Source organism: Pleurodeles waltl, chromosome 4_2 (genome assembly GCF_031143425.1).
Source record: "Pleurodeles waltl isolate 20211129_DDA chromosome 4_2, aPleWal1.hap1.20221129, whole genome shotgun sequence".
Classification (NCBI taxonomy): Eukaryota; Metazoa; Chordata; class Amphibia; order Caudata; family Salamandridae; genus Pleurodeles; species Pleurodeles waltl.
In genome coordinates this window covers 265,340,307-265,353,873 of record NC_090443.1, presented here as the reverse complement: position 1 = coordinate 265,353,873, position 13,567 = coordinate 265,340,307, and the positions used below count along the sequence as shown (strand labels likewise).

Sequence of the window (13,567 nt, the reverse complement as noted above, 5' to 3'; positions counted from 1 at the left end):
GACCCTGTGGGGATGGTCGAGCGAAAGGGATCTTGTTGGAGTCATTGTCAAGTGCCCTGTTTGTTGGTACCCATTGTCAAACTGGCCAAGACAGTCCTTGGGCACATTCTTCAGAGCTCGGCCGATAATGTTTCCGCCGCCGGCCTGCCCTTTGCCAGCATGGGGGCCCACTAGGAGAACCTTCTCTGGAAGATCGTGTTTCGGAGTCTGGTGGGTCGCCAGTCAGTCCCAGGACCCATCAGGCATCTTAAAGCATCTTTCTTTGGTTATAGTTGGTCTTCACAGCGAAAGATAAGCCAGAAGGGATGCCCCCATCTGTGCGAAAGAGCAGAGAAATTCTGTGAAGGGTTTGTACTCTTTATGCCGTTGAAGTGTTTGAAGATGGATGTCTTGATAGAGGCCCAACATGTGGTCCAGGAACCGGATGAGTTGTTTGTCTCAAGCTAGCCTCAGGATGTCTTCTTTGATCTGGAAGTTATGGACACATACCAAGATGTCCAGAAGCCTAGAGCTTGGTCCAGCTGTAATTCTCTGTCATCTCATCCCAGGATCAAGCAGAAGATTGCTGTGGTGAAAATGGGCTTCAGCAAGTAACCTTATGTCTGCTTCTTTCGCTTCTCATTTTGAAAGTGGCCTCTTCTTCCTGTCCAGTCTGTAGCTCAATATTTGTTGTTCTGCCCCCTCCCCCCAAAAATAATAAAGCACTGGCAAAGCCAACAGGTATGACATGAACATGACAAGGTATGTGTAGGAAGGTAGCCTCTTTCTAGCTTTGTTACCCCCACTTTTGGCCTGTTTGCGAGTATATGTCAGGCTATTTTTACTGTCTCACTGGGATCCTTCTAGACAGGGCCCAGTGCTCATAGTGAAAACCCTATATTGTCAGTGTGTTTGATATGCGTCACTGGGATCCTGCTAGCCAGGACACCAGTGCTCAAAAGGTTTGTGACCTATATGTGTTCCCTGTGTGGTGCCTAACTGTATCACTGAAGCTCTGCTAACCAGAACCTCAGTGTTTATGCTCTCTCTCTGCTTTAGTATTGTCACTGCAGGCTAGTGACTAATTTTTCCAATTCTCATTGGCACACTGGAACACCTTTATAATTCCCTTGTATATGGTAACTAGGTACCCAGGGTATTGGGGTTCCAGGAGATCCCTATGGGCAGCAGCATTTCTTTTGCCACCCATAGGGAGCTCAGACAATTCTTACACAGGACTGCCACTACAGCGTGAGTGAAATAACGTCCACGTTATTTCACAGCCATTTTTCACTGCACATAAGTAACTAATAAGTCACCTATATGTCTAACCCTCACTTGGTGAAGGTTAGGTGCCAAGTTACTTAGTGTGTGGGCACCCTGGCACTAGCCAAGGTGCCCCCACATTGTTCAGGACAAATTCCCCAGACTTTGTAAGTGCGGGGACACCATTACACATGTGCACTACACATAGGTCACTACCTATGTGTAGCGTTACAATGGTAACTCCAAACACGGCCATGTAACATGTCTAGGATCATGGAATTGATGCATCCCCGGGTCTCTAGCACAGAACCCCGGTACTGCCAAACTGCCTATCCGGGGTCTCCACTGCAGCTGCTGCCAACCCCTCAGACAGGATTCTGCCCTCCTGGGGTCTGGGCAGCCCAGGAAGGCAGAACAAAGGATTTCCTCTGAGAGAGGGCGTTACACCCTCTTCCTTTGGAAATAGGTGTGAAGGGCTGGGGAGGAGTAGCCTCCCCCAGCCTCTGGAAATGCTTTGATGGGCACAGATGGTGCCCATCTCTGCATAAGCCAGTCTACACCGGTTCAGGGATCTCCCAGCCCTGCTCTGGCGCGAAACTGGACAAAGGAAAGGGGAGTGACCACTCCCCTGACCAGTACCTCCCAGGGGAGGTGCCCAGAGCTCCTCCAGTGTGTCCCAGACCTCTGCCATCTTGGATTCAGAGGTGTTAGGGCACAATGGACTGCTCTGAGTGGCCAGTGCCAGCAGGTGACGTCAGAGACCCCTCCTGATAGGTGCTTACCTCTTTCAGTAGCCAAGCCTCCTTTCTCAGTAGCCAAACCACCTTTTCTGGCTATTTAGGGTCTCTCCTCTGGGCTATTCCCCAGATAACGAATGCAAGAGCTCACCAGAGTTCCTCTGCACTTCCCTCTTCGACTTTTGCCAAGGATCGACCGCTGACTGCTCCAGGACACCTGCAAAACCTCAACAAAGTAGCATGAAGACTACCAGAAACATTGTAGCGCCTCATCCTGCCGGCTTTCTCGACTGTTTCCTGGTGGTGGATACTCTGGGGGTCATCTGCCTTCACCCTGCACTGGAAGCCAAGAAGAAATCTCCTGTGGGTCGACGGAATCTTCCCCCTGCCAACCCAGGCACCAAACTTCTGCATCACCGGTCCTCTAGGTCCACTCTCATCCGGATGAGCGTGGTCCCTGGAACACAGGAGCTGGGTCCAAGTGTCTCCCACAGTCCAGTGGCCCTTCTGTCCAAATTTGGTGGAGGTAAGTCCTTGCCTCCCCACGCCAGACAGCAAACCTGTGTACTGCATGATTTGCAGCTGCTCTGGCTTCTGTGCACTTTTCCAGGACTTCCTTGGTGCACAGCCTAGCCTGGGTCCCCAGCACTCCGTCCTGCATTGCCCAACTCGCTGAGTTGGACTCCGACGTCGTGGGACCCTCCTTTGTGACTCTGAGTCGACCGCTGTCCTCAGATCTTCTAAGTGCCTGCTCCGGCACTTCTGCAGGTGCTGCCTGCGTTGCTGAGCGCCCCCTCTGTCTCATCCTCCAAGGGGGACATCCTGGTCCTTCCTGGTCCCCAGCAGCACCCAAAATCCTCAACCGTGGAATCCTTTGTGCACTGCACAGCCCAGGTCCCTAGCACTCTGTCCTGCATTGCTCAACTCGCTGAGTTGACCACCGGCTTAGTGGGACCCTCCTTTGTAGTGTTGAGACGACCGCTGTGCTCAGTTTTCTTGAACCCATGTTCAAGTACTTCTGGGGGTGCTGCTTGCTTCTGCATGGGCTCTCTGTGTTGCTGAGCACCCCCTCTCTCTCTCCTCTCCCAAGGGGCGACCTCCTGGTCCTACCTCGGCCTGGGCAGCACCCATTTTCTTTAGCCGCAACCTTTTCATCTAGCAAGGCTTGTTTGCGGTATTTCTGCCTGGAAACACTTCTGCAACCTCCAGCATGCCGTGGGACATCTTCCATCCAAAGGAGAAGTTCCTAGCCCTTTTCGTTGTTGCAGAATCTTCGGCTTCTTCCACCAGGAGGCAGCCCTTTTGCACCTTCATCCGGGGTTTAGTGGGCTCCTGCCCCCCCTGGACACTTTCGTGACTCTTGGACTTGGCCCCCTTCCTTTACAGGTCCTCAGGTCCAGGAATCCGTCTTCAGTGTTTTGCTGGTGCTTGTGGTTCTTGCAGAATCCCCTATCACAACTATTGTGACTTTCTGGGGTAGTAGGGTAACTTTACTCCTACTTTTCAGGGTCTTGGGGTGGGGTATTTTGGACACCCTTACTGTTTTCTCACAGTCCCAGCGACCCTCTACAATCTCCCATAGGCCTGGGGTCCATTTGTGATTCACATTCCACTTCTGGAGTATATGGTTTGTGTTGCCCCTAGGCCTATGTCTACCTATTGCATCCTATTGTGATTCTACACTGTTTGCACTACTTTTCTTACTGTTACTTTTTGGGTTTGTGTACATATAATTTGTGAATATTACTTACCTCCTAAGTGAGGGTATCCTTTGAGATACTTTTGGCATATTGTCACTAAAATAAAGTACCTTTATTTTTTAGTAACTCTGAGTATTGTGTTTTCTTATGGTATTGTGCTATATGATATAAGTGGTATAGCAGGAGCTTTGCATGTCTCCTAGTTCAGCCTAAGCTGCTTTGCCATAGCTACCTCTAACAGCCTAAGCTGCTAGAAACACCTCTATTCTACTAATAAGGGATAACTGGACCTGGCACAAGGTGCAAGTACCACAAGGTACCCACTATAAGCCAGGCCAGCCTCCTACAGTATTCCAACATCATTTGTATGTTTCGGCATGTTCACTCCAGACCTATCAAATTCATTTTTTTTTTTTCCCCAACCACAAATCACATTTGACAGGTGCCATGCATACAATTGTATCCAGTGTCACAGACGTAAAGGGTTCAAGATTCAGCACCAGCAAGTGTGAATCACTGCAACACAGAGTGAAGAATCAGAGGTGGAGGTGCACGGTGCGCTTTGTAGCGCCCGCGATGTCAGCCCGCCCTCGACTAAGCAGGCAGCACACGGGGAGCCTGGGACTGGAAGTCCCATCAGGCAAAATGAGAAGAAGAAATATTCCCAGCAAACCAAGCCTATGGTTTGCTGGGCTTTCTATAAGCCCTTTGTGTATTTATAAATATCTACAAACTCTATTATGTTTAACATAACATGTTGCACACCGGATAAAGGGCAGTTAAATGTGCTAACAGGTGGAGCCTCAATTGCGGTCTATCTTTATAAGTAGGTACCCATAGATTGCCAACAATACTGTCCACTGATGCACACACTTTACCTTAATTTCAACCAATTTTGCAGTGTTTGAGGACTCGCCTAAACTTGCTTCAGGCTGTTCAGCCAAATATCTATTTTTTGTTCACTGGGCCAAGAGGGATCATGTAGTTCATGGTACTAAATACCAGCAGAACCAAGTTTCTACTATACAAATGTTGCAACCTCACACCTGTCTATTCTTCAGGAATTATTGGCAATATTCACTGGGAGAAAGCCCCGAGATCATACTCAAGATAGCAAATTGGGGGTCTAGTAATATTCTTTTCCAGTTTCTAAGAATTAAATATGTATGCATTGCATAGGCTCATATGTTGCTAGGATTTCCAAACTTTTTAGAGTTGAGCGCAAAGCGCTCGGTCCCTGCCGTAACCTTTCTATGGGTTTGTAACCACGCCCTCCGCACGTCCATGAGTTTGGTTAGCTTGCGGGCTTGTCTGTTAAAATTTGCTTGCTTTCATTAGTGGAAGGCATGCATTTGTCATGCTTTTTCTGGTGTTTAGCCCTCGTCGGGTGCACCTGCCAACTACTGAAAACATACATGACTGCGTGGTTTTCGTATGGTTTCTGGACTACTTTTTTCTATTTATTTCCTATGCACTGCGATCTCGCTGGGCAGTAGTCGAGCGCTTGACATCACATCGACCCCGATACATGGATATTTGCATTTTTTACGATAATACCTTTGACTAGGTTTTTACTTCTGTTTTACTTATTATTTTCAATTTATGTGGCAAGAAATGTCTAGTACGGAATTTACAACGCAAATAGCTTTTACTCGAGCAAACGCGAGACCCACTGCATTGCAAATGCTTGTCTTTTAATGGAGTGCGACTGGGGCAGGTTTTGAGGCAGAAGCGTTGTTGCTCAGGGAGGCAGATTCATTTATGAACAGGAGGGATTAGGTGTAGTTAACCCAAACAAAGAATAAAATAAAAAAAATATATACTTTCCAAGAGGTTCTATTATTGGCTTAAAGACGTCCATTCAAACTAATTGAATCTGTTTTTGAAGATTATGTTACCAATACCAAAACTCGCTCTTATCTGCTCTCTAAGTAGAGGCTACTTGCTACGTTCTCAGAACCACCACCTTGCATGACTAACTACATGATCACAGACCTTGTTAAGAGCTCCGAGTATTTTGAATAAGTGTAGCACTTATGATGCAAGCGCTATCAAAACAGCAGACTGCAGAAAAACAAATATTCTTATGTCAACAAGCAAAGCTTAAGTTACATTCCCAATGATCACTAGTTCTGGATGTCTCGTACACGTAGAGTAGAATTTCTTTTGTGGCTGGGCCTAACACATGGTCCAGCCACACAAACAGAGTATTTATTTTTTTATTGGGAAAAGTATTGGAACTCTGGGTGGTAGGAATTTTGTAGATTCCCGCAACTTCTGATTCTTTCTCTCACAAAAACGTGGGGAAAATCATGATTTTAGTCAAAGTTTGCTGCCTGCACTGCGGTTATGAAAATATTATGGGATCCAAGCATGTCATGCCACTCTGGACCCCCCTGGCTGTTAGTTGCCAGAAGCCTCTGCATTTGGTGAGTTTCCCTGGGTGGGGGCCAGGCCCAAATTCTGCAGCTATTAACATTGTTAAAAGGTTAATTTTTAAAATAAAATTAAGATGTGATGTCTCCACAAGTACCTACCCTAGAGGTCTTCAAACTGAGTCCCCATGGAGCACAACGTTTTGGTTTCAGGTCCCCCCACAAACTTTCAAATGGGGAAGATGGAATAAGGGATAAGGATTACTAAATAGCCTGCGCATTGGAAATTCCAAAAGGCAAAAGTCACTTTCAGGTTCTCAAATCGGAATCTAGACCATCCTGACCTTTTTCTACAAAGTTTCCTCCTAAGCACTCAAAATTCTCACCCAAGCTCAATCTCAAAGCTCCCACTCAGACAAAGTACTATACATGCTTAATCTGCGAAGCACCACCAAGACACCATCTGCTAAGCCCTACCCGGGCCACATTCCACAGAGCACCATTCTCCATAACACCTTTTAGTGCCTATCTTAAAACTCTCATCCAGTTCTCCCATGAAAACTCCAACTAAAACTCCCAGCAGAGCCATCTTCCATGGAGCCATAGCCAGCTTGTACCTTCAGACTATAAGGCAGTGACTAGTGAGATTTCTTTAATTTGAATGAGAACGTAGCAGCACTTCTCAGTACAAACAGCTACTCTGGGGTAGTGCATACCTGCACTTTTATATTTTCATGTCAATCACTGCCAGTTGTGAAATTCCTCATCAGCACCCTCCACTTTTAAGGCCTAGAAAGCTTTTAAGTTGAAGGCTCTCCACGACACTAGACAGGTTGCATGCTAAATTGTAGCATTTATTAGATCCTATTAATACAGAGACCCCATCCACAGCCTCATCCTAGAAACAACTGACCAAAGATTCCAACCAACACATTCTAGGTGATGATGTCTTGGTTACACAATCGGATCTTCACCTAGAAACAGAATGTAATGACAACACAAGATACCACATAACCTCCCTCACTTCTTCTATTAAACAGAAGACTTAAGAACAAAGTTAGATACTATTTACAATATCTAAAGACTATGACTAACTGAAATGACTATGACTAAATGAAATTTCATTATTCCTGTTTGAACTTCAGAGTCTTGTACTCAAAACCCAACATAAAATTCACTCATAGTTGTGAAAATACTTTGTTTTCTTCTCTCTCAATGAGGTCTAATTCTTCAGGGCATTTCTCTTTCCTTAGGGGGTGAACCTCCAGTTTGGGGTGTTGTACATTTCGCCACTCTGCTCAAATCCCACATTTTAAGTCCATCAGTTTTTAAAATTGCATTTTTTCTTCTTTATTACTTTGAACGGCTTACTAAATTTGGAAACTTTCTACTCTTTTCTTGGGGAAGTGTACCACAATTGGTTTAACAGCCTTTCTCGTATCAAACAGCTCATTTTCTTTCTTCTTTCTCTCCAACCTTTTAGTTTTGCCAAAACCTTCATCCATATTCTTCCTCAACTCATTTACCCATCTAGCTGCCACTTCATTGTTAGGAATCTCCCTCTAAACAACTGAAATGGTGACACTCAGGTAGTAAAATGTGGTGCTAAATGATTTTCTCTTACTTCATTTTGCTTGCTTTCTTCCCAATTCCATCCACATACCATGGATTGCTATAAACTTTTTTTAAGAACTTTAATGAAGTGTTCACTACTCCATTAGGCTCAGGATGATATAGTGCCACTTTCTTGTGTACTATGCCTCTCTTTTTCAAATCTTTTTCTACCATTTGAGAAGTTAACTGAACTCTGTTGTCCGTAAGTATATTAGAGGGAAAACTTTCTCTCTCAAACAATTCTTCAAGAAAACAAAAGACATCCATTGATTCTAAAGAACTGACAATCTTAATCTCTGGCCAACGTGAAGTATATGTTAATGCACACTATTACATATTTGTCACATGTTTTTACTTTTACAGGTCTTAGTATGTCCACTGCAAAACTCTCCCACTGGCCTGACGCTTGTTCTCTTAAAACCATTGGTTGATTTCTGAATTTCAGTATCTTGTCACTTCTCATACAATCAACAATTTCTCACCTCTCTTTCTACCATTAAGTCTATAGCTGGCCACCTAAAATTCTCTTACATACTCTTTTGTTTCTGACATTGTCATATGACTAGCATGCACATTCTTTAACAATTCCTTAGGAAGTTTCTGTGGTGATACTGGCTTGTCATGTCTTAGTAACAACCCATCAATGACTGCTAGCTCGTCCTTTACTTGCCAAAACCCTCTGGTTTCGGCATCACATCTGTTTTTGTTAACCCAACCATTTGACACCATTTCAATCACCTTATGAAGACTTGTAACTTCTTGAAGTTCTCTTCTCCATTCATCCCCTTGTACCACCACTTTCATCATTAGGCAGACTTTTAATTCCTCCTCAAAGTCTTCTCCTTCAAGATATTCATCAGTCTCTAGATCATCAGAACCTTCCACCTTCTTACGGCCCCAAAACACTCCAAGAGCCTTTTTTTCAATAAAAGAACTGTTATTTTCTGCTCCTCTCAGATCAAGAGTTATCAATAAAATGGTTCCCCATACACCTTCTGATTTTTTTAAGCAACATAGCCCGAATTCTTTTTGAGCTTGCATCAATCATGACAATTGTTTCACCTTTAGCATCAAAACTTAAGTATGTTGCATTTTACAGACTAGTTTTTGTGTCATCGAATTAATCTTCACACACCATACAAATTCTTTCCCCTTTTTATTTTAGCAGACGTCTCATATTCAGTCCATTTGCCAATTTGGGAACAAACTTGTTATAGAATTTTGCTAGGCCTAAAAATGTTTTACCAATCCCTCCTTGTTGATAGGGGACGGTAATCGTTTTATGCGTTTACTAATCCACTCTCGGGTCTAATTCCTAAACCAGTAATCAAATGTCCCAAATATTCTATTTCTGATAAATTAAATTTGCACTTTTGAAGCTTGAGAGTTTGCCCTCCTTTCTGCATTTTCTCCAGAACTTCTCACAATCTAGCATTATGTTTACCTAGGTCGGGTCCATAAACTAGCAAATCGTCCCAATACACCTTTACTCCTTTTATACCCTTTAATACTTTATGTATCTCTCTCTGAAATACAGAGGCAGCAGATATCAGCCCAAAGGGCGTTCTGAGAAATTTGTATGTTCCGAATGGAGTAAACAATTCCGACTCAGAGTCCAGCTTTATATGGAGATATCCTGAACTCCGATCCAAAGTGGAAAAGTGTGGCCCAGTTAAGAGAGCGCGACATTTTGTTGATGTTAGGGAGTGGATAATGATCAACAAACACAGCCTACTGAGTTCCCTCAAGTCGACACAAAGACTAACCTCCACGTTAGCTTTTTATGCCATTGATACTAGTGACAACCAATCAGAGACCTCTATTTACAGAATTATTTTGTTGCCTACCAGTTCTTTTTAATTCCGTCCTCACACCTTCTTTGACAGAAAGTGGTACATCTCTGACTTCAGCTATCTTTGGTTGGGCAACAGTTTTGAGCTTGATCATTTGTACATAATTTTTTAGACATCCCAACTCATTTTTAAACATATCAGGTAATTCTTTGACTCCCATTTCACTATCAGTTGAAATGCTATGTCCCACAGGCATATCTTTCAGTTTGACTGAATCGCTTTTGTCTGAATCTAGAAATATAAATAGATCCTATTGGTGAATCCAGCTTATGAGGGAATCACCCTTAACGGACACACATATTTTTCCTGGAATAATCCTATCTTTGAACTCAGTACTTCCCCAAAAATAACCTAAAAGTTTAATTGGCTTTCCACCATACCCTTTCGGTCTGATGTCAGGTTTTGGAAGTTCCACTTTCCCTGTTAACTTTTGTTCATAAAATTAATTTGGTATTAACATACTTTTTGCACTAGAATCAAATAGTATTTTGCCAGCTTCACTACTAATGTGTATAGTTTCAAATGGACTTCAGACTCATTTCCTTTTGTTTGTAATACTTCTACTTCTTCAACCACATCATCAACTTGTTGTGATTAGCAGATGACTTACAGCACTTTGTGAAGTGTCCCTTCTTTCCACAATTTTTACATTACATTTTCTATCCTGCACATTCTTTACAGTTTGCCATATAACCTGTGTTCCCACATCAAAAACACCTTTCCGAAAATGTTTAGTTTTGTACGAAACCTCTATCCTGACCTTCCTTATTTTGAATCCTCTTGCCACTTTCTACCTCATTTTGTACTACTTTCAATACACCTTTTTCCTTAACATTTCCAGACGTGTCTTCGCGAATGGCCTTAACACATTCTTTTGAGTGGTTTTGCTATTGTTAAAATCTTGGATAATGGGAGATTGTTTTTCTGCCACATTACTTCCTTGGCTTCTTCTAGCCTGCAACCTAACAAATTGCCCTCTCAAGCGTTCATCGCTTGATGCACCAAAGCCACAAGTGGCAGCCAACTTGAATAATACTATAATGTGTTGTTCCACTGTCTCATCCGGATGTTGCATTCTCCTTCTAAATTGGTATTGTTCAAGAACTGTACTTAATTTTGGTAGATAATGCAAATGAAGTTTCTTGATACAAATATCATACTTGTTAAGACCATTCGAATTCTCATCAGTCAAATCAGGAAGATGTTCAAACACATCTTGTCCTTCAGGGCAAAGACTGTGCAGAGAGAAGAATGTGTTAATGCACTAAGTGCCACATAGCCTGGCACAGTAAACGAATACTTCTTTCCACGTAACCATGGTAGGGGTGTATCCCCTGGTGACACTAGAATGAATGGGGGAGTAGCAACCTTCTGCATGATAAAACACTGGTTTCAAGATTAGCTATATAGAATGTTTAGAGTAAGTACTTGTACAAAGTATTCTTAACTAACACTTCTCCAATTGTTTATAGTTGCCAATTGTCTGTGTGTGTTACAGACTTTCCAACTGAAATGCAGTAGCAGTAATGTGCGAGTATCACAGTGAAAGCACAGTAACTGTCTATAGTTGCCAAATGTAATGTGTGCGCATCGCAGATGTATTGGAAGGGACGCACAATCCGTCTTGTGTGCGTACCACAGATGAAAAATAAAATGCTCCTTTCCAATGTTTGTAACTAAATGGCTCTTTTCCAGACTTTTTTTCAAACGTGTGCGTGTCACAGTGAGGCACGATATCCTCAGGGTTGGTACAAATTACTTTCAATACTTTACTTCAACGTCATGTGTGAGACAATGTAACCATGTGATTACGTATCTTGACCTCCTCAGACTGAAAATGCGGTGACGCACAGCCGAGGGGCACGAGAAGCTCACTGTTTGACTGTACTAGCACTCTTCATGACATTCAGCCACAGAGTGAGATTACTGCTCAAGACTCAGGATGAGTTTGAGGGATACATGCCTGTAGGCGCACGTACGTGGGGAAAACCCTTCAAGCTTCTTATCAAATAAACATAAGCATTTTACCTCGTGCACATCTTATGTTTCCAGTGTCGATTTGTAGAGGATTACCTTAGACAGAATATCACCTCTATGGCTAATGAAGAACTGACCGTTGCGTGCTGGGATCCTGTAAGGATCATCACATGCCGGATCTCACACTGGTTTGCACGCAGTTTATCCTCATTAAATCTTGAAGTCGGTTGCTGTCTATGTTAAGTTGAAAGTTCTCCACGATATGACAGGTTAAATGATGCATTAAAGTATTTATTCAATCCTTTTAATAAAAAGAGACCCCATCCTCAGCCTCATCCTAGGATTAACTAACAAACTATTCTATGTCTTTGTTACACACTGGCATCATTACTTAGAAACAGAACGTAATGATAGAATGTAATGACAATACAAGATACCACACCATTCCCTAAAGCCGTATCTTCTGTTCCGGGCTACAGAGAACCCCAGAAAAAGATACCGGACATCTAGGGTTGCCATCTGGACTTTTTTGACAGCATTACCAGTATTTTAATGTCCCAGCTGGTAGAAAAATTTGCTAATTCACCAAACGTTGGTATTTCCCACTTTTCAGTACATATTTGAAACAGTAAACATGAGATGAAAGTACTTTAAAGGTGTCTAGAACTCCCTTAACGAGCCCTAACCGATGAAGTAAACAAAGACAGAGAAGCTATTTTGAGAAGGAATACAGGCTAGTTTATGTTAAGTTCTTTTTAACTATTATGTCAATCCATTTGCAGAACCTAAAAACATAATTCGGATGTTTCACTTTGGGAAAGGTGGTGACCACACCCACAAAGCCCTATTGCCCTCCAAGCTCCACCTACACTTCAGCTCTCTGCACACACGTTGCGATGATACCACTAATGCCACACTGTGTTATGGTGTTAGTGCAATTCACTTAAAAAAAAAAGTCTGCAAACACGTATGAAAAGAACTACAATGCCTTTCCACACGGTTGTTTTACTAGTCTCTTGCCGTTCACTACACCAGAGAATCCACTATTTTAAGTACAGCATTACACCACCCAATAAGCAGTAGACGAGTAGCCCATACCGATGTGTTTGTGGCCCTGCAAGTTCTCCAACGTCGATGTTTCTTTGCGGTACCCGTACTCCCCGTTCTCCTGGTCTGACTGGAATTCTTTCACGGCGGTGGTTAGCCCGCCAGGGCCTGTGCTGACACGGAACACCGTGGCCGAAGATCCTGAACCCAATCGCCCCTCAACCCCCCAGACTCTACCGAAGGCTTCGAACCTTGCAGGAGGAGGAGAGGCCCCGGGGTAGGCAGCCACAGGGCCTCCTTGAGCTTCATCTGCGGCGGCCACTCCTACGCCGCTTGCACGAATCATCCGTGAATTCAGCCTCATGTCCGTGGCCATTTACTGAGCTTTCCCACGGCTGTCATTTGGCTATAATTTTTAGCACTTCCGGGTCACATAATCAATCCCACGGATGGGCATTGTCTGGGGCCTGGGAGTGGGCGGTTCTACTAAATTATGAAGTGATCGAGGATTGGAGCATTGAGAACACCTAAGCCAATTCTAGTGTGTCACACCAAATTCCAAAGAGCTGATTGGCTGTTGACTCTGCAAGTATCTTTAGTCCGAACTGTCTTATTACAGTAGGTGGGTAGGCGCAGTTTGGATGAGTGGGGTTTGTGGCGCGGCTGAATTACTTCCTTGGTTTGTGCCTTCGTGATAGTGCATGCCGTGCTTAGCACATTATTTCAGATTTCCATTAACTGCAATTCTGAGTAGAAAAACTCGCGACTGATGTATTTAGCTGCAGTGGACGCACTAGAGATGGCGTATTTTTTTAAATTATAATAAAAGCAGTGACACTGCTGTGAAAGCTCTGAACAGCAACCACACGTTGTGTCCGAACTCTGTCTGTTTCGTAGCATCTCTTCCCCATGTGTTTAGGAAACCTCGGAAATAGTGGTGCCAATTCTCCCAAGCAGTGGTGCTTGAACAGTTTTCTGATGCGGTTGATGGCAGAGACGGCAGCTCACTAATATAAAAT

General features: G+C 43.6%; 1 protein-coding gene across 1 annotated transcript in view; it reads right to left on the bottom strand.

Annotated features, from left to right (window-relative positions):
- UHMK1 (U2AF homology motif kinase 1) overlaps positions 1 to 12,985 on the bottom strand; it is a 155,900-nt gene extending 142,915 nt beyond the window's left edge. Inside the window, exon 1 of the mRNA XM_069231097.1 lies at positions 12,600 to 12,985. Within this exon, the coding sequence (XP_069087198.1) occupies positions 12,600 to 12,924 (325 nt within the window). The 5' untranslated portion in view covers positions 12,925 to 12,985. The remainder of the gene's footprint in view (positions 1 to 12,599) is intronic.
- Positions 12,986 to 13,567: the final 582 nt, after the last annotated feature.